The sequence below is a fragment of the Coenobita brevimanus genome, chromosome 71 (assembly GCF_032717465.1).
Source record: "Coenobita brevimanus isolate Jiangsu-jjx chromosome 71, ASM3271746v2, whole genome shotgun sequence".
Classification (NCBI taxonomy): Eukaryota; Metazoa; Arthropoda; class Malacostraca; order Decapoda; family Coenobitidae; genus Coenobita; species Coenobita brevimanus.
Genome location: NC_137024.1, coordinates 36,515,968 through 36,536,909, shown reverse-complemented (window position 1 = coordinate 36,536,909; position 20,942 = coordinate 36,515,968). Strand labels below are relative to the sequence as shown.

At 43.7% G+C, this 20,942-nt stretch overlaps 1 protein-coding gene and 1 non-coding gene across 2 annotated transcripts in view; one reads left to right on the top strand and one right to left on the bottom strand.

Moving 5' to 3' along the window:
- The window catches only part of LOC145406748 (midasin), a 489,879-nt gene that overhangs the window by 116,676 nt on the left and 352,261 nt on the right, over positions 1 to 20,942 (top strand). The window contains exons 12-13 of the mRNA XM_080277847.1: positions 12,596 to 13,006; positions 14,059 to 14,299. Of these exons, the coding sequence (XP_080133973.1) occupies positions 12,596 to 13,006; positions 14,059 to 14,299 (652 nt within the window). The remainder of the gene's footprint in view (positions 1 to 12,595; positions 13,007 to 14,058; positions 14,300 to 20,942) is intronic.
- LOC145406968 (5S ribosomal RNA) lies at positions 16,890 to 17,008 on the bottom strand. Its single transcript, XR_013898634.1, has one exon. It is a non-coding gene; the product is annotated as a 5S ribosomal RNA (ribosomal RNA).

Sequence of the window (20,942 nt, the reverse complement as noted above, 5' to 3'; positions counted from 1 at the left end):
AAGCTTTGCTCTCTATGCTAGTTTACCGAACGAGAAAGTTGCCTGGAGTGAAAATAAACTACTATTACTGAAGGAAACATATGGATAAATACTGAATATATACAGTATATATATATATATATATATATATATATATATATATATATATATATATATATATATATATATATATATATATATATATATATATATATATATATATATATATATATGTGTAATAAAGTAATAGGAATATAAAGTGTGAGTGTGTTTATGAATAATAGATGACACAATTCCAGCGGGGAACGAGCGCAAGTGGGAAGCTCATAGTTTTCATTGCTTTCACAGTGATTTTTTTTTTTTGGTGTATGGATTCCAAACTACTTGAAAATCATAGAATAGTGTTTCTAGTGATAATATCAGGCTGTGGTAATCATATTACGGGGTGTCGGGAAGTGTAAAGTGGAGAATTCATTACCCAACTTCAGAAGTCTCCACAAGTCCTACGGTACTCAACGAAGGCTTAACAAACATCCCAGGAGATAGCTGAAGGTATGTGCCATATGCACATATAATTATAATATTCTAGGAATAATAACTGATTTTTGTCAAATATTTTTAAAAAGTCAGTCGGAGCACGAATATCCTTGCGGGACATACAAGGAGAGCAAAAACATGACCGCGGTGTAAGGGTTAAAAACTAACCTCCGCAATTTACTTAATCAATGTCAAGTATAAAAGAAACATGCTCATAAGTATATAGTGCATAAAAGTACATGTAATTATGATTGTAATCATGATTACTTCTTATGTAATCGTAATTGATTACTCATACTTTTACTGTAATCATAATCAATCTTAATCTGAAGTTTACATAATAATCGTAATCGTAATCAATTACAATACCCCTGTAATTCCCCCATGCCTGTCCTGTATACCAGGAAAACATTTACTATGCAGGTTGGTAACCATATAGCCAAGTTATGGTGCCTGGTGGTTTATTGGGTAATTAACCCTCCCCGTCCCAACCACTTTTTCACCACTGGTACCCCCCAATCCCGACCATTTTTGGACCCAAATTTTTTTTGCTAAAACTTTCGCTTTTGGTCAGAAACAATGGTCAGTCACCGAGAAAGTGTTCACTGGGGTCCATAAGTGGCCAAAACAGGTATACCTTCGTTACACCTGGTACCGTGTTCTGTGGTCTGAGGCTCTCACGTTTTCTATGGTATTATAAGTCTGGGAAACCAATGAAAGTAAGTAGATATGTATTTATTACAAACATAAAAACATGTGATACAAGAGTAAATTGGATTTTATACAAAAATAGAGGTGAAAGAAGCATTGTACCATCGGGCGAACCGAGCGAAATCGGCCACACTGTTCACGATGAATCGCTAACATTGCTGAATCATGATACATATCATTTTTTCTACCTACATAATACATCTCCAATAACATTATACCATATTACATTTTATTGAACTGTTTTTACGTATTCACAGGCCTTTCGATAACATTTAGCGTAATGTTAGCGCTTATTTACGTAGTGAGTGAACTTGCTGTGACTGTTGTTTCAGCTTGTATTGTTTTTTTTCAACTTACATAATACTTTCCTAATAACATTATACACTTTTCCACTTTAGAGAACTGTTTTGAGATAGTTTCAGGCCTTACGATAATCTTTAGCATAATATTAGCGCATAATAACACAGAGGGTGAAGCCGGTATGACTGTTATACTCCCCCAGTATCCCTGCTTGTCGTAAAAGGCGACTAAAAGGGTTGGCGGAGGGTTAGTGCCCCTCCCCGGAAAACAACTAACTAAAAAAACAAACAAGAAGCCTCGGACAAGGACTGACCAAACGTTGACGACCCAGGACCGGACAAAGGACTTGGTAATGTGTACATGGAATGTAAGAGGAGCGAATGATGAAGTGAAAGAGAGAGAGATTGTCCAGGTGCTTGAGGATGCGAAAGTGGATGTATGTGGAATAACTGAAACAAAATGGAGAGGAGAAAGTGTGAGAGAATGGGAGTATGGATGGGGTATATGTGCAGGAGTAGATGAGAATGAGAGGGCAAAGGAAGGAGTGTGTATAGTTGTGAGTAAAAGATGGAAGAAGAGCATAAGACAGTATGGATCAGTTGGGTCAAGGATTGTGTGGGTAAAGTTGAAAGTTGGAATACAAATATGGGCGATTGTGTGTGTGTATGCGCCAACGCAAGATCGTGCTAGAAGAGTGAGAGAAGAGTTCTGGACAAATGTGGAAGTGTGCATGGAAAAGTTTGGAAGGAATGAGAGAGTGTTTTTGATTGGTGATATGAATGGTAAAGTTGGTAATGTGAAGATGGATGGAATAGTTGGTGAGTGGGGTGTGCCTGCTGAGGTAGATGAGAATGGGAGTGCGTTAGTGGACATTTGTGCTGGGAGGGGGTTGGTAATAGCCAATACCCTCTTCAGGCATAAAATGATCCACAGGTATACATGGCGAGTGATGAGAAGGGTGGGTGGTGAACTGAATGAAAGGAAGGCAATGATTGATTATGTGTGTGTGGATGAAAGGATGCGAAGATGTGTAAAGGATGCAAGAGTGTATAGAGGTTGGGGGAGTGGACTTTCTGACCACTACTTGGTCGTGGCCAGAATTAGGATGCAAGTAAGATGGAGGAATAGAAGAAGGGAAAGACGAGAGGAAGGAGTAGTTGCAAGGAGAGTGGAAAGGTTAGAAGAGGATGAGAAAAAGGCAGAGTATAAGAGAGAAGTGGAGGAACGATTGGGCAAATATGAATTGGAGCAGATGGGAGACGTGGAAGGTGTGTGTAAGATATTTACAGAAGAAATATGTGCAGCATGTGATGTGGTGTGTGGAAGGAAGAGAAGACGGAGGGGGTGCAAGGAACAGCGTGGTGGACTGAAGAGGTGAAACAGGCAGTGGCACAAAAGAAGAAAGCATACAATGAATGGATGAGAAATAGGGGCGTGGAAGAAGTTGAGAGGCGGAAGAGAGAGTTATATGTGGAAAGGAAGAGAGAGGTGAAAAGATTAGTAAGAGAGAGTAAGAAGAGAGTGGATGAGGAATTTGGAAGGAATTTGAGTGTAAAGTGGAGGGACTGTAAGAAAATGGTCTGGAGAGAAGTGAAAAGAGTAAGACAGGGTGGAAGTGAAGTTAGCAGGGGAGTGAAAGATAAAAATGGTAGATTACTAGTGGAGAAGGGAGAAAAAGTGAGCAGATGGAGAGAACACTTTAAGGAATTGTTGAACGTAGAGGATGGAAGTAATGCGAGTATAAGTGGCTGGGGAATGGCTGGGAGAACTAGGGAGGTGAGAAGACAGGAAGAAATCAGTAGGATAGAAGTTGTGGAAGCAATGAAGAAAGTTAAATCGGGAAAGCCCCAGGAATTGATGGAGTGTGTGGTGAAATGCTGAAGCATGGGGGAGAGATAGTAGTAGAATGGATGTGGAAGATGTGCAGATTGGCCTGGGAGGAAGGTAGAGTCCCGGAGGATTGGAAGTCAGGTATAATTATTCCCTTGTACAAAGGAAAAGGGGAAAAAGAAGTGTGTGGTAATCATAGGGGCATTTGTCTTCTTGGTATAATAGGAAAAGTGTATGGTAGGATACTTATAGACAGAGTTAGAGAAAGAACAGAGAAATTAGTTGGAGAAGAACAGGGAGGCTTTAGGAAGGGAAGAGGTTGTGTAGATCAGATATTCATTCTTAGATCTTTAGTGGAAAAGTTTCTAGAGAAGGGAAAGAAGTTGTATGCGGCTTTCATGGATTTGGAGAAAGCATATGACAGGGTGGATAGACAAGGATTGTGGAAAGTGTTAAGAATATATGGAGTAGATGGGAAGTTGTTGAATGCTGTGAAGAGTATGTACGATGGTGCGAAGGCTGCAGTGCGTGTGGATGGTGAACTAAGTGAATTTTTCTCTTTGAAAGTTGGTTTGAAACAGGGATGTGTCATGTCTCCATGGTTGTTCAATCTGTACATGGATGGGGTAATAAAAGAGGTACAAGGTAGGGTAGTGGATGTTGGAGTGGCCCTGGTGAGAGAGGATAGTGTTTGGAAACTCCCTGTACTGTTGTTTGCAGATGATACTGTGTTGTTGAGTGAAGACGAAGGGGAGCTGCAAGGCTTGGTGGATGAGTTTGGGAGAGTGTGTAAGAAACGGAACCTAAAGGTGAATGTAGGGAAGAGTAAAGTGATGGTCTTTGAGAGAGGTGAAGTCAGTGAATGTACAGCGAGGTTGGATGGTGAGGAATTGGAAAATGTGAGTACGTTTAAGTATTTGGGTAGTGTGATGAGTAAGGATGGAGGTTTGGAGGGTGAAGTGCTTGAAAGGGTACAGCAGGGAAGAAAGGTTGCTGGTTCCTTAAAAGCAGTGATAAGAAACAGGGAAGTGAGCATGGAAGTAAAAAAGTTACTACATGACAGTATTGTGATACCAACTCTAACATACGGAAGTGAAGCTTGGACATTGTTGGAAGGACACAAGTCAAGAGTGAGAGCAGTGGAAATGAGTTATTTAAGAGGAGCCTGTGGAGTCACGTGGAGAGACAGGCTGACGAATGAGGATATAAAGGAGCGTTGTGGTGTGGATGTGGATGTGATAGGAAGCGTTGTGAGGAACACACTGAGGTGGTTTGGCCATGTGGAGAGGATGGAGGGTGAAAGACTGACGAAGAGAGTGTATATGAGTAAGGTGGAGGGTGGAAGAGGGAGGGGGAGACCGAGGATGAGATGGAGGGATGGAGTGGAGAGGTATATGAGAGAGGGGGGTGTGAGTTGGGAGCAGGGCAGTGAAATGGCGGGGGACAGGGCGACTTGGAGGCGATTTGTTTGTGGCCACCCCAAACGGGATTGAGGCGTCTGGCAATAGATAGATAGATAGATAGAACCTATTTTTGTACTTATATAATACTTCTCCACTCACATTACACATGTTTCCACTTGATATAATTGCTATCACATAATTGGAGACCTTACTATTCTACTGAGCGTCATATTATCGCATATTTACACAGTGAGTGTTATTGCGATATCATTTATTTCATCTTACACTAGTATTCAACTTATAAATTACTTTCCTACCAACATTACACCCTTTTCCACTTTATATCATTCCTATCACATACTTACTGACCAGAATGTTCTACTGAGCGTAATATTTTCGCAGATTTACTCAGTGGGTGTACTCGTGACATCAATTGTTACAACTTACACTATTTTTCAATTTATACATTACTTTCCTGCTAACATTACACCCGTTTCCACTTTATATTCTTGCTATCACATATTTACTGACCAGAGTGTTATACTGAGCGTCATATTTTCGCAGATTTACACAGTGAGTGTAGTTTTGATATCACTTCGTTCAACTTACACTATTTCTCAACTTATACATTACTTTCCTGCAAACATTACACCCGTTTCAAGTTTATATAAGACTTATCACATACTGACTGGCCTTACCATTATACTGAGCGTCATATCGCCATCCCACACAGTTTCGGTAGTGTAGGAAGTTATGGTACTCTCTGAAACATGGCTGAAGGCACAATGCAACATTGGTGGTGGTGGGGGAGGTGGAGAGCGGCGCCTTTCATCACTCGCACTTCTCTTCTCTCTCCCTTTTCCTTTACCCTTTCCCTTCCCTTTCCTTCCTTTCCCCACATCCTGGGGCTGTGGGGAGGAAGTTTGGGAATATTGTATGGCGAAAGACGTGCTGGGGAGTGGCTCCACCTCCTCTCCCCTAGGCCTACGTGCACCACGTGCTCGTGCTGCCTCCCTCACACCACTTTCCCTTTCACCCTGCACTCCCGCCACACCACTTTCCCTTTCACCCCGCACTCCCGCCACACCACTTTCCCTTTCACTCCTCACTCCCACCACACCACTTTCGCCTTCCCCAGACAAAACACTAGGACCATACTTTATTTGCCTTCTCGTCCCACCTTCTGATCCTCGGGGTGAGATTTTTTCCTTCCCCAACCACGAGGCAACATCACGTCCTAAGCCGCCGTCATCGTCATCGTCCTCATCCTCGTCCTCATCAGAATCTCTCTCTAGGGGATGGAGAGAGGTCCATGCAGGTGTTTTGGGTGCAGGCTGGCCTTCCCTTGCCTTACGATACGTGACATACCGCTTTTTCCGGGGCGAAGGGACCTCCTCATCACTGCTTGTTATTTCCTCCTCAGGCTGCACATAATCTTGATCCACCACATCATCATCAAGTGGAGAATCACTATCTTCAGTGAAAGCATCCAGGGCGGATTGTATTTCGTCGTCTAAGAGACCTTTACGCGCCATGTCTGACCTGGGTCACTGCTAACAGGTGAGTGACCGAGACAAGGGCGAGTGCGGGTCACGCGGGGTCTGGGACGCTGCCCGCCTGGCGGCAGGTAGGGGAGGCTTGGGTAGGTGGGCAAATCGAAAATCTCCCACGAATTTTGAAAATTGTGGAAATTATGAACCTTGCAATTGCAGGACGTTAAAGTACGTCAACGGGATTGGCAGTGACAAAACGTGAGGACGTGGAAGAGCGTCGACGGGACGCCGCGGGTTAAGGTGTTCCAATTGGATTGAACCTGTGTAAGTTTGTACCCAAGGGGTGGTTGGGGTTTATTGCTCACATAATGCCACCCAAGGATGAGTGAGGCTGGTCACTCTCTTCTTAAATGTCAGGACCAGCTTGCCTAGCCCTGGGTTCCTACGCTCCTCATGGAGCGACATAGAATTGGATGATAGATGGATGGATGGAACGGTGTATTAATGTAATACTGCATCTTTATCTAGCATTAGTGCAATTTTGGTGTCTGTACTATAGAATGAATATATTCCATCCATCCATTATCCAATCCTATGTTGCCCCCTGAGGAGCGTAGGAACCCGGGGCTGGGCAAGTTGGTCCTGACATTTAACCCCCACACGCCGGGCAACATTTAACGCAGTTGTCATCTCACTATGGGCAATTTCTTAAAAACCACTGAAAGTTGCATGTTTACAAACCTTAATATCTCAGAAAGTATAGTACTTAGGGAAACACATTAACAACCATTTTACTTAGCAACTCTTCCTCTTGCATATGAAAACATCCCTGGGTCTGTAGGTCCTTGCATTGATGAGTAATGACGTGAGGAAGAGAAAAAATTTTCGGCACGAGAGCGGCGTGAAAGCAGGACATGTTCGTGCATCTGCTCACAGCTCTGACTATGGCCTTGCTCACAACGTGATAACTTACTCTTCTACTAGATAAACTAGAAACTGTTGCATCCAAGGCATGCCTTATGGCACTACTACTGATCCCTTTTCTAGTATCTTTGGAAAGAGGCTTGGCAGGGGTGGATGATGCAATTTGCTACAGGCGGCACAAATGGAATCAGACAAAGGAGAAACTGAAGAAAGCATTGTACACCTGGCAGAGGCAAGGGACAGACTGACTCTCACCTGTGTGGTGTAGAGAGACTCCTTCCCTTCCCTTTGGTGGCAAGATGAAATGGCGGCCATTTCAAACAGTGGCAGAAAGACACTTGCATGTATACCGGTAGCTGCTACCCGGCAGACCCCTGGAAGCCAGACTATGATGTGTATAGATGTTATCCAGCAGATGAGGGTTAAGATGAGAATGACCAGCCTCACTCATCTTTGAGTGGCTTTACGTGAGTAATAAACCCCAACCACTCCTTGGATATAAACCTACACAGGCTCAATCCGATTTGAGCACCTTCATTACCCACTAAACCACCAGGCACCATAATATGGTTATATGGTTACCACCCAGCATAGTAAATGGTCTCCTGGTGTACAGGAAACCATTTGGCTTGTCACTTAGTGTAGAGTCACCCATAGGCAGAAGGAAGAAGAAAGAATGAAGGAAAGACAAAAGAGGGTGTGTAAAGTCACCTGTACGCAGAAAGAAGAGGGAAAAAATTAGGGCAGACACCCAAAGAAGCACTACAACAAGTGAGTGGATGGTGAGCGCCCCCACCTACCACCATAGAACGAATATAAATTCATTAAAGATTGTGCAGAGAAGAATGAGAGCAGTGATACTTGATATTTGGACCCTTTCATATGAAAAAAGAATGAAAAGACTAAATTTGCACTAAATAGGCTTAGAGTAAGGGGAGACTTAATTGAGGAGTTTAAGTATATGAAGGGAATAAATGATGGAGATATTATCAGGGTACTTAGCCCCTACACACCAAGGGTTTTCTGATGTTGCACGCTCCTTCCTACGGGGGATATCCGTGAAGGAAAAAAATACCCTTACTTCAAACCCTAATATCTGCCAGACTATAATAGCTTGAGAAAAAATTAAAGATACATAAGACTCACCAACTCTTCCTCTTTCATATGAAAGTATCCCCACATCTCCAGGTGGTCCATCGACGAGCAAGGATAAATTAAAGTTCAGAGGGTGGCGGGAAGACGCTTGCTGCTGTACACGTCAACTGGTGTTGCCCCATGCCCAAAATCGTGACGGCTATACACGTCAGCCGGTGGTTAGGGGTTAAAGCAAGCATTTAGGACAGAGCTTGGACTGATGGTTTCAAACTAGATAAATTCTATTTTCATAAGGAGATAGGTAGAAATTGGTTTGGCATTAGAATGGTGGATTAATAGAATAAGCTGCCTAGTGATGCAGCTGTTGCCCCATCTATGGAGAGTATCCAACATGGGTTAGATAAGCATTTGACAAGTAATGGTTGGATATAATAAATATCCAATTACAAATTTATTATTTTTCGTTTTACTCATACACTTTCCTATAAAACTTCCGCATTAGTTTTTCATTACTGCATGGTGCTTCTTCTCATTTTTTCCTGCCAGTTTTGGCTGGAGGGTTTTGTGGGCAGGGGAGAGCCTTCTTATTTGTTAATCTTGTCTTATTCTGTTGGTGTTAGTTGTGCTTTTGTAGAGGCTGCCTAGCACAGACCAACTGTTCAGCTGCAGTTATCTGGTCTTCTTATGAGGCATTTAGCTGAATAATGACGAAAGTGCCAAATATCTAAAATTGAGGTTTTGGTTGCAACACACTCATCCGCCATTTTTCTCCAGTTTTGTTTTGTTTCATTTTTAAAAGATCCAACATGCATGCATGCATCGGCCTTGGTCACCTAATGGCGGCTGTCCATGCTGCACGATCTGTTGCAGCCTCCCTGTTCAGTCCCTTAACCCTGAGGTCACACTTAATGACCTTGTCCCATGTCTTTCTCGGTCTATCCCTCATAACCCAACCCCCATTATTAACACTTCTCACATTCCTCACCCAGTTATCATTTCCCATCCTCTTCACATGTCCAAACCATCTCAATCTACCTCTCATCACAACATACACTCCAGTCCCATCCTACCTCTCAACTCTTCCATCGTAAACCCAGCCCCCCCAGACCTTGGACACAGGGACGCACAACACATCCACCTAATCATTGTCATTTCTGTACGTCTGAGCCGACAAATATCCTCCTTCTTTACTGCCCAGGTCTCACTACCATACAGCTTTACACTCCTAACACATGCTGCACACAAAGACCCCTTAGCACATAAGGAAAGTCCTTTCAATGTCAGGAGAGGCAAGAGCTCCCTGAATTTCTTCCAACCACTTCTCACCCTAGCCACAGAGCTAGCTCCAGCCACACCTCCAGCACACAACATGTCTCCCAAACAACAAAACTCTTCCACACACTCAAGAGATTCACCAGCAAATTCAATCCTTTCACGCCTGACAATTTTCACCTGCTTTCCCCGACACGCCGTACACATATAATCAGCATTATCTCGCAGTCTACCTCTGATACCATGACATTTCTTATGCACCCATTTATCACAAACACCACACAAGATGGAATTACTTCCCATGCCCTTGTGGCAAACTGCACATGGCCACTCTCCCTCGTCTTTGACAGTACCGCCACCAACCCTAGGTATCGTCACTTTTGTTTTATATGCATTTACCCTTAAGCCCTTGTATCCCATACCATCTCTCCACTTCCTAAATCTTTCCTCCGCCTCCCTTTCGTTCTCTGCAATCAACACCAAATCATCAGCGTACAACATCACCCGCGGGAGTCTGTTTCTAAAGTCATGTGAGAGGGCTTCATGTACCATGGTAAACTACACGAGACTCAAAACTGAACCCTGATGCACACCAACATTCACGCAAAACTCCTCACTCAAATCTCCATTCACTCTTACCTGGGTGTGAGCACGCACATACTTAGCCGTAACCATCCTAACCAGCCACTCCTCCAAGTCAAGCTTTCTCATTGCCCACTTCACCACCTCTCTAGGGACTCTGTCAAAGGCCTTTTCCAAATCAACAAAAACAAAATACAGATCCCTTCTCCTACCAGTATATTCTTCCTGAAGCTGTCGAACAATGAATATGGCATCAGTGGTCCCCCTACCTGGCATAAACCCAACCTGCATCTCATCAATATTCACTCTTTCTCTAATCATACCTTCTAAAATTCTCTCCATTACCTTCATTATCTGATCTAAAAGCTTTATACCTCTATAATTTCCTCTTTCCAGGACATCACACTTCCCTTTATACACATTTACATTTACACTCTTCAGCTAATCATCTTGGATAACACACTCATAAATAATCATATTTATCAGGTCGATGACTAACCTCATCCCTATATCTCCTGAGGCCTTCAACATTTCGACAGTCAACTCAGACACACCTGCTGCCTTCCCCACCTTCACCCTGCCTATTGTGTCACTCACAGTAGCAGCATCAATTAAAGGCCAAGGGGCAAAAACTGGATCTGCTGACTCCAAAACTTCCATGTCCCAGTCAAACTCCTTATTCAACAACCTGCTATAATGCTCTCTCCATGCATCTTTCATATCCTCACTGTTCACTACTACCCTTCCTTCATCATTCTTCACACACTGCTCACCTCTAATATCCTGATTATCCCACATCATCTGATTTGCCACCTTAAATATCATATTATTCCTTTCCCCATGATTTAAGTTATCAAGTAAAAGTCTCTGTGACTTTCCAGTGGAAACGATTTTACGGCATGTTCGTCTTTACAGAGTGGTCTAAAGTCCTATACAACAAGGTGGATTCTTGTCCCAACATGCTGCAGGTTGGTACATGTGGCCTGTTTCCCTCCCAGGGAAAGTTATAGAAGAAGAAAGACAAACATGCCGGCAAGCACTCCTCCAGGCCGCCAATGAGTGGTGGGTCTCATGATGACGTTTCACTCACAGCCAATTGGCGACCATGTTTTGTGTGTTTGTCGGCTGGTGGGTGTGGCCAAATCCTGCCTGTCCCAGTTCTGTTTACATTGTAAGCCACACAGATGTGCTTTTGGTTTATTACATTATTTTCACCTCAGATTTATAGTGATTTACATCGCAAAATGAGTGACTTACATAGTGATGATGACCAGGAAGTCCATGAGCATACACATAAGTGAAAACATGATCCATCTTCTTGGAAACATGCAGTTGCCAAGCAAAAATGAAATGCTGGGGAAGCGTACATAAGTTATACCACAAAAAAGGAAATGGTCCTCCTTGTAAGTGTGGCTGCTTCAACAACTTGGACAGTGATAAAGTAAGTGATCTGTTTGCAGCTTTTGGGACAATGACTGATTGATTATAATGGACAGAACAGTTACCTTGCCAGTCACGTGAAAAGTGATGCTGTGAAGCGGCCTCATGTCAAGGGCCATAAATCACGTAATTCACCTACTATCATTTATTGTGTTGAGTATGCCAATGTGACATGATGTTTGTCAGTAATCATTCCTCAGCATTCACGGTGTATGTGAGCATAGAGTTTGTTCTGTATTCGAAAAAGTGACTGTAACTGGATCAGTGGAAATTGACTTTTTAGAGAGAGAGAGAGAGAGGTACGATGGTATGAGGTTAATTACTGACCAGCATTATTACCTGATATAGCATATATTTTGTACTTTATTCTTGTGTCCTAAGGTATTTTACCAGGCCTATTTTTTGAGACTGTTTATTGAAATCTGGCTACTGGTTAATGAGTTACAACAAAACTAATTTTTAACACTGTTTATTTCAAAACATTGATTTGGCACATTTGTCGTTATTTGACTAAACGCCATATATGTTCTTTTGTTCCAGGGCTTTTGTCATTGTTTTTTTAAATTAGTTTTATGTATATGATGATTGAGCAACTGTAAATTATGAGTATACAAAATAATAGGTCAGTATCTACTGCAGTATTCTCAGGATGTGTTCCAGTATTCAAATTGTAGTCAGGATTGCATCAAATGCAACATGGGTATGGAGGAGGGAGGGAGGGAAAGGATTAGTCACAGAGAAAAAGCTCCACATTCCACCACCATATGATCCATTTCAAGGCATTAGTCATTGTGCACCGTAGTAAAGCAAGAAAAATTACATTTTTCCCTGACTGTAATAATGTATATTGCAGTTGTCCAGTGGGCAACTGGTAAGTCGCAAGTCTGGTTAAAATCTCTTACTCTATATGTAGTCATCATGCTCTCTGAATTGCATGGTGTATTATGAAATGGGCATATTTACACTCTCATATTTCATGTATTTATTCTATCCCTTAAGTAGCACATAGATGTTTGTTCATCTTTACAGTTGGGATTGACTGTACACCAAATCAAGGGGATCCAGAAATTTTACAAGAAAGTGAGAGAGGCTGGAGAGCAGAGCCTGTGTGACGGGACCGGTCGCAAGCCACACTACAGCCTGCGCACTCTCTGCCGTGCCCTGACAGTTGCTGCAGCCAACCCTTGTGGCAGTGTCCCACGGTCTTTGTTCGAGGCCTTTTGTTTGTCCTTCCTCACACAGCTGGACCGGCCTTCACACCCAGTGGTGGTAGGGCTGGTCAAGAAGTACGTAATGGATGCTGATGGTGAGGGTGAGGGCACTGAGAAGAGAGCTAAGCTGTCACTGAATCCCATACCTCAGCCATCCAGAGGGAAGTACGTGCAAGTTGAAGGCTACTGGATTCCTCAGGGGACTTTAGAACCTCAGACTCCAGAAAATGTGAGTGAGATAACCGTTAGATGACTTAGATTTGTAATAAGTTTGTTGACTGGATTTCACTGTTGAACAGTATATAGTGTGATTATGGTCAAAGTATATTTCTTAAAATAAATTTTGTATTGGTAGGTGGAGGCACTCACCATCCACTCATTTGATGTAGTGCTCCTTTTGGGCGACTGCCCTTTCCTCTCTTCCTTCCTTTTTTTTTCTTGCCATCCTCTTCTGTCTTTCTTTCCTTCTTTCTTTCCTCTTCCTTCTGTCTGTGGGTGACTCTACACTGAGTGACAAGCCAAATGGTTTCCTATACACCAGGAAACCATTTATTATGCTGGTTGTTAACCATATAACCAAACTATGGCACCTGGCGGTTAGTGGGTAATTAAGGTGCTTCAGCCAGATTGAGCCAGTGCAGGGTTATATCCAAGGGGTGGTTGGGGTTTATTGCTCAAGTAATGCCACTCAGGGATGATTGAGGCTGGTCACTCATTTTAAATGCCAGGACCAACTTCCCCAGCCCCGGGCTCCTGTGCTTCTCATGGGGAAACACAGGATTAGATGATGTATGTATGTAAATTTTGTTTACCAGGTGCTCATTTACTGTGCAATATAGTTGTCATACTCAAGCCAGCATAATGATTATAATTGTCATATAATATCTGGCAGCATTACCTCATCTCCTGGTTGGAGAAGGGTCAGGATGTTGAATATGATGCTGATGTAGTGCCTGCCTTTTCTTTGATGGTCAGTGACATACAACCAGTGTAAAGGATAGCTTTGTATCCCCTTAACATGGAGTAATTTACTTGCAGTCTGAGCATCACTCTGGCAATTTCTATCACTTAGAAGAGGCGTGTTGATTTGTGTGTGTGTGTGTGTGTGTGTGTGTGTGTGTGTGTGTGTGTGTGTGTTTGGAGGGGGGAAGGGAGATGGTAAAAAAATTGTCAGCTGATTAGAAGACATTGTAGGTATATATAAATGTATAGAGTTTAAGGTGTGTCTTTATTTTTTTTAATTGTAAGCACTTCTGACCAAGATGATATGTTCTGCTTCAGTATATCCTGACAGAGACAGTACGTCAGAACCTACGTGATCTTGTGCGTGTGGTCAGTGTGGGAAGGTTTCCAGTATTGCTGCAGGGTGACACCTCTGTTGGTAAGACATCTCTTATTACCTACCTGGCCACCCTCGTTGGTGCTCCGTGTGTGCGCATCAACAACCATGAGCACACTGACCTGCAGGAGTACATTGGCAGCTACGCACCAAATGAAACGGGCAAGCTGGTGTTTAGAGAAGGTAAGCAGGAGCCAAGGTTTTATTACTTGGTATTTTTGTGTTGGAGAAACATTTAGAGTACCCCATAATTACAGCAAGTACACTTCTTTTGCACTGATATTTTTTTATTTTTAGAACTTCACCCCGTTTTTAGATGGTAATTAGGCTGAGATTGATGATGATGACATTGCCATCCATCCATCATCCTGTTAGCACTGCCCCATCAGAAGCATCAGATCTGAATGCTAGGGTGACCACTTACTCTTCCCTGATCCATTGAATGGCATTACATGACCAAGAAACCCCAGCCACCCCCTAGGAATTAAATGCTTATGGGCCACATCCAGTTTAAGAGCATGAACTGACTAAACCACCAAGCAACTAAAAGTTGTGTGAGGGTAATGAGACTAATAAACTACATCAGGACATACAAAGGCTTGCCCTTGAGCTCACTGCATGCATCAGACAAATGTCCTATAAAGGGAAAAGTACTCTGATGCGATAGAGGATGATGGCACTGCACTTACATAATAAGGGAGCAGAAATGGAGAAGAGAAACTAATGACAATCATTGCAGGTGGCTGGTCTTGTGACATAGCAGTTATGTATTGTTGGTGTTTATTTATGCTCATTTTCTAATGATGTGGCACTTTTACTTGTGACATTTAATAATCTTTTTACCACAAAAGATTCACTATTGATATACTTAGTAATCAATTACTCGTACAGTTCATCAGTCAATTGACCAACATGGAGAAACCCATGCAGTAGCCTTTGATATTTCTAAAGCTTTAGACAGAGTGTTGCATCACTCTGTACCATCCAAACTCCCTTGCTATGGTCTTTGTCCCACTGATTTTCTCCTCATCTTTGTCCCACTGACTTCCTCGTATCAGCAACAGAAAGATGAGAGTAAAGGTAAGTGATGCATACATTTTACTCATTTGATGCTGGTGGGTCACAAGGTTCATTCCTGGCTCCATTTCGTTTTGTTTATAAAGGCTCCAACATGCTTGCATGCGTTGATGTAGGTCATCTATTGGTGCCTCTCCATGCTGCTTTCGATCTCTGGGAGCCTTCCTATTCAGTCCCTTATCCTTGTCCCTGGTCTTTTTCAGTCTGCCTCTTGCAACCCCACCACCAGTGTTCACACTTCTCACTTTCTGCACTCATTTGTCATCCCCCATCCACCCCACATGCCCAAACCATCTCTATCCACCCCTCCTCATCACAACACCAATACGTCCCAGTCCCATTCTTTCTTTCAACTCTTCCGTCATAAACCTAGCCTCCCCAAGCCTTGTTTTCAAGAACGCTCTGCACATCCACCTAATTATGATTTCTGTACATTTCAGCCTATGAATATCCTCTTCCTTTACTGCCCAGGTCTCATAACCATACAGCATTACACTTTTAACACATGCTACATACAGTACAAAGATCCCAAAGAGCAGAGGGAGAGCCCTCTCAGTGTCACTCATAATCCCATTCACTCATATGCAGATGACTCAGTTTACAGTCCCCTTACACTTAACTGCCCATTCATAAAGTTTGATATCTCTGTCCCCCAACTCAGCATGGCAGGCTCCATAAATCAAGACTCATCTTAGATCACTGAATGAGAACAATAGAACATTGTTGTATTTAACCCTCTCGCACACCATAAGTTTCTTGTAAGTTTGCGAGCCAGGCACAAAACCAAAACCCCGCTTAGGCTGCCTCTGCTCACGCGGAAAGAGAAAAAATTCAAAGGCCAAATTTACCCTTGGAAAATGCTTATACTGTATTGTTATAAATCGTAGCCCGTCATCTTCGCTGATATTTATTTATAAAAAAAAAATAAAATAATAATAATAATAATAAATGTACAGAAATGAAGTGAGAATAAATCTTATTTAGGTGAAAACTAGGACTTCCCAACATCACTGCACAAAATTTTTCCTGGGACATGCAGTTACAAAGTAAATGTGTATATGCAAAATTTCACAGGCTTTCTACTGAGGTCCATGGCAATTTGATACACCCAATAGTTTTTGAGTAAATCAGAAAAAAAAAAAAATTGCCTATAAATGTCTGAATTGTTTATCATTTCATATGTTATTATTGACACTGTAACAAACACATATGTAAATTATTTACAGTTTCGTAGCCCAAAGGTTAAGGAAGCCCATGATACAATAGACATTGTTATAAACCTTATTGTTATTGAGAAAATGAATTTTGAAAACTTCGGACGGGTTGGGCGTGGTAACAGCATGGAAGCTCGTGCCTGTAAGCTGAGTATGTTTGTGTTTCGAAACTTTTCCCAAAATAATTTGCATACAAAGGTTATTTTGCATTACACAAGTATTTATAAAAAATCATCAGCTTGCTCATGCTTTCTTCGGATTTGTGAAGTGACCTATACTTCCGAATAAAATGCCTGAGAGAAAAGTAATGAAATGCACCACATTTATCCTATGGGAATATATAATAAACAAACACATTTATCCATCCATCCATCCATTGCCAGACGCCATGTATCCCAAACGGGGTGGTCAAGGGCTTAGAGTTAATTGTTTTTACAGGGAGGGGCACTAATCCTCCACCAACCCCACTTGACACGTAGGGATGCCAACAGCATCTGGTGTTCCCAGGCGGTCACCCATCCAAGTACTAACCAGACCCAACGTTGCTTAACTTCGCTGATCGGACGGGAAGCGGTGTACTCAACGTGGCATGGCCGTTAACCTTATAGATACATAGTATAATAACTAGACAAATTAGATGATTACGCTCATCCTCTAGCAGTGTTGTAATGCTTCCGGAACGTAGAGATGGAGTTGCAGAGAGGAGGAAAGGTACGATCACAGCCTATGTGTGCATGTGTGTGTATGTGTGTGTGTGTGTTTGTGTGTGTGTGTGTGTGTGTGTGTGTGTGTGTGTGTGTGTGTGTGTGTGTGTGTCTATTTGAGGTGGCGATAAGAGGCAGCTGTCCCTGTTGTGATGGTGGTAGTGGTGGTGCCAACAATGGTAGTGGTGGTACCAGTGGTGGTTGTGGTGGTGATAGTGAAGGTGGCCTTGACCGGGGAGGGTGGAGGGGGATTTATCATGTCGCCTCAATCCCTCACTCCTCCCCACCCCAGTCACTCTCAAAAACACTTTCCCCAGATTTTTTATCTGTGTCCTCCCCACTTCCAGTTTCTCTGAATAAATATTTCAGGCACTTCTACTCGGATAACCCTTTCCGTGCCATCATGGTTACTTTCGGTATTGAAAGGGAATGGTCATGAGCGGTTATAGATGTGAAATTTGGATTTCTCTGAAAATATATAAAAATCACTATAATACAGTAATCACTCCAATATCCGGATCAATAGAGCCATCGGTAGGTTCGGATATTGGTTTTGTCCGGATATTGGGCCCCAGCTTATGGACTTGTACTTACGGACCCTAACACAGAGAAACACCTATACAACTCCCTCCGGACATGCATAGCACCTATTTAACACCCAAATCACACCAATAAGGCACATAAATGACTGAAATAAATGCAATAGACACATAAAATGTGGGTTTAGAAGTATGTTCATACATTAATAAACATTCTGGTACTTATGGACTCTAACCGAACCTAACCTAACCGAACCTAACCGAACTCTGAAACACACATTCCTACTGCACATGCATGAGGTAAGTTTAGTATGGAAAGAAGTACAGTATGACACTTTCTGGTAAGTATAGTATGGGAAAAAATACAATATGAAACATTCTGGTAAATATAGTATGGAAAATAGTACAACATGAAACATTTTGGCTACTTACAGCAAGTCCCTGGCCACCTCGATGAATAACCGCCTCCTCTCGGACTCTGACAGTAAGAACGATTTCCTGAAGCACTTGCACTACACTCTTCCTGAAGTCTTGCACTGAACTTAGTCACTAACACACAGAAGTCCGTTCTTTTCACAGTGTTCACTTTAGTCCAAATAATGTTCCATTAAATTTAAGTGTTGCACATTAACTTTTCCCAAGTTTTTTTAAGTTTCCAAAGCCAAAACAAAGAAGGTTAGTTACGTTAAATTTCTTTTCTACTTAGTCTTTTCTCCCAACTTGAAAACCTTAACACAACACACCGTTTTTTTCACTGCACAACACTCAAAATTCCCGTGTGGTCTAGTGGAGAAGTTCTTGCTGTTTATTCACTGTCAGAGCCCGAGAGTATCACTGGCAGGCGTCCAAGGGGTGCATCGGTGGGTAGTGGTGATGGCGTACCGACTACAGAAGACTTCTGAAGACAGCCGCAAACTCACGTCGAGCGGTGACTCCACTGTAGCTGATGTGCTGGGCTGTGGCTCGGAGCATGAGGGCCTGTCTTGGGGAGGCAACGGAGTGGAACCAGGGCTTGGCACAGCGGGGTCACGGGCCTGAAAAAACTGTCAATCGTTGACTGACGAAGGACCGACGATTCTGGCGATTGATGATGCGCTGCCGGAAAGCACGCACTTCCTCCACGAGTCCCAAGGGCCCCATCTCCCCTGTCGCAGTCCGGGTGTTCCAGGTAGTCTAGGACGAACTCTAGATGTTCCCGGAGTGCGCTCAGCTTGGGGATGGCTGGAGTAGTGTCCTGCTGGGCGGAGTCTGCATCATCATCGCTCGTCGTCCGGAATCTTCAAGTTCGGGACTGACACCAGCAACCGAAGACGCGATCTCGATCTCAGACAACGTCTGATACCCAGGATCGCCCTCGTCGTCGTCCAACCACTCACGAACATCGTCCACATCAACATCGTCGCCGTGCGTACGTAGCCGTGCATGGAAGTCATCCACGTCAAACCCTAGGAAATCGTACTCCACATCTGTTCCGAGAAGCAGACGAGACCAACCATTTTCAAGAGTTTTCACAGGGACTTCCTTCCATGCACTAGCCCAGTTGTACAGCGCAGACTTGATGTTGTAGCGGCGAAGGTTTTCCAAAGTCCGCTTGCCTCGAGTGTCACGTCCTTCCCTGCGCTCGTCCTCGTCCTCGAGAACCACCATCACCTCGTCCAGGAACTTCCGACGGTACAGGCGCTTTGTTGCCACGATCACTCCTTGGTCCATTGGTTGAATGAGAGCAGTCGTATTAGGTGGCAGAAACATGCACCTAATACGGCCATTCTCAGCAACCAAGTCCTTGTCGCACGGGTGGGCAGGTGCATTGTCGAGGAGAAGGAGAGCCTTTACCTGGTCGCTAGGAATTCCCAGTGTCTTCGTCCTGGTAATGTATGACCTCCTTGACGAAGTGATGGTGAAACCAGTCTTTGAAAATCACAGCTGTGAACCATGCTTTCAAAGAATGGTACCATACGACAGGAAGGACATCCATCACCCCACGAAGGCACCGAGGCTGCTTTGCACGGCCAACAATAACGGGCTTAAGCCGGTGCATGCCGTGAGCATTGGCACAACACAAAGCAGATATCCGTTCCTTTAGAAAGCTTGCGGCCAGGTACACGCTTCTCCGTCTCATCGGCGAGTGTTCGTTGGCACCGAGCGATAGAATAGGCCAGTTTCGTCAGCGTTATAGACTTGACCGAGAGTGAGGCCCTCCCTGTCGATCAAGCCTTTCACCTTGTGCCGAAACTCGTCCACTCCATCCTCGTTAGCGTCCAATGCTTCGCCATGTGCTTTACGGTTAGTAAGGCCATGTCGCAACTTGAACGCGAAGAGCCAACCCTCGGATGCCTTGAAGTCTAGGGCGTCGTGAAGCCTTGCAAACTTCTCAGCAGCAGCCTTCAGCTCCGTTCCACGTACCATCACACCAGCTGCACGTTGCTGTCGATACCAAATCAACGTGGAGCGGTCGATCTCTGCATACTTGGAGTAAACATAACCTTCCTCTCCACGTTGCGTTTGCTTCTCGACGAGAAGTCAGCCGTGTACTGCATGAGCTTGTCTCGGGAACGCTTGATATCAAACAAAGTCGACCAGGCCAGGTTGAACTCGCGGAGAATGCGAGAGGAAGACCAACCCGCATCAACCTTCTCCAATATCTCCCGTTTCTTCTCCAGAGTCAACACCACTCTCTTCCTTTTCTCAGGAGGCGGGGCCATCATCACACACACTAAGAGTAGGGCAGAGAGCAGCAGGAGGCCTTGCAGCAAGTACGGCACCACCACAAAAGCGAGCACGTGGGCAGCCATGACGAAGAGCGTAGGTCTTGTCGCGGTGAGAGACAGGCGGGAAGTGGGGGAGTGATGCAGCTGCGCTCTATCGGACGTCGGAGGAATGACGAACCAAAACAATGCTCTGCGCGGGCGCGCGCGGCAAGTTCAAATTACGGACGGCAAAAAATCGATTTTTTTTCCAATTTTTTTGGATTTTCGGACCATTTTGGGAATGTTTGATCCCAGGACGATAAGGTTCGGTTAGTGGGGATGTTCGGTTATTGGGCGTCCGGATATTAGAGGGATTACTGTACTCGTAAGATATGGATGGGTGATGTAATAGAAAACGTGGAATAAAATGGCTGGCCGAGCGCCAGCAATCCCTCCTTGCCTGACTGCCGAGAGAACACTGAGCTATAGGCCGCTTGTCCTTGTGACAGGCTTGTGAGTGTTGCCATGTATTTCCCTCAGACCTGACCACCCTTTGACTCACCAAAATTTGACGCACTTTCAGCCACAGGAAAAGTTTCTACGAT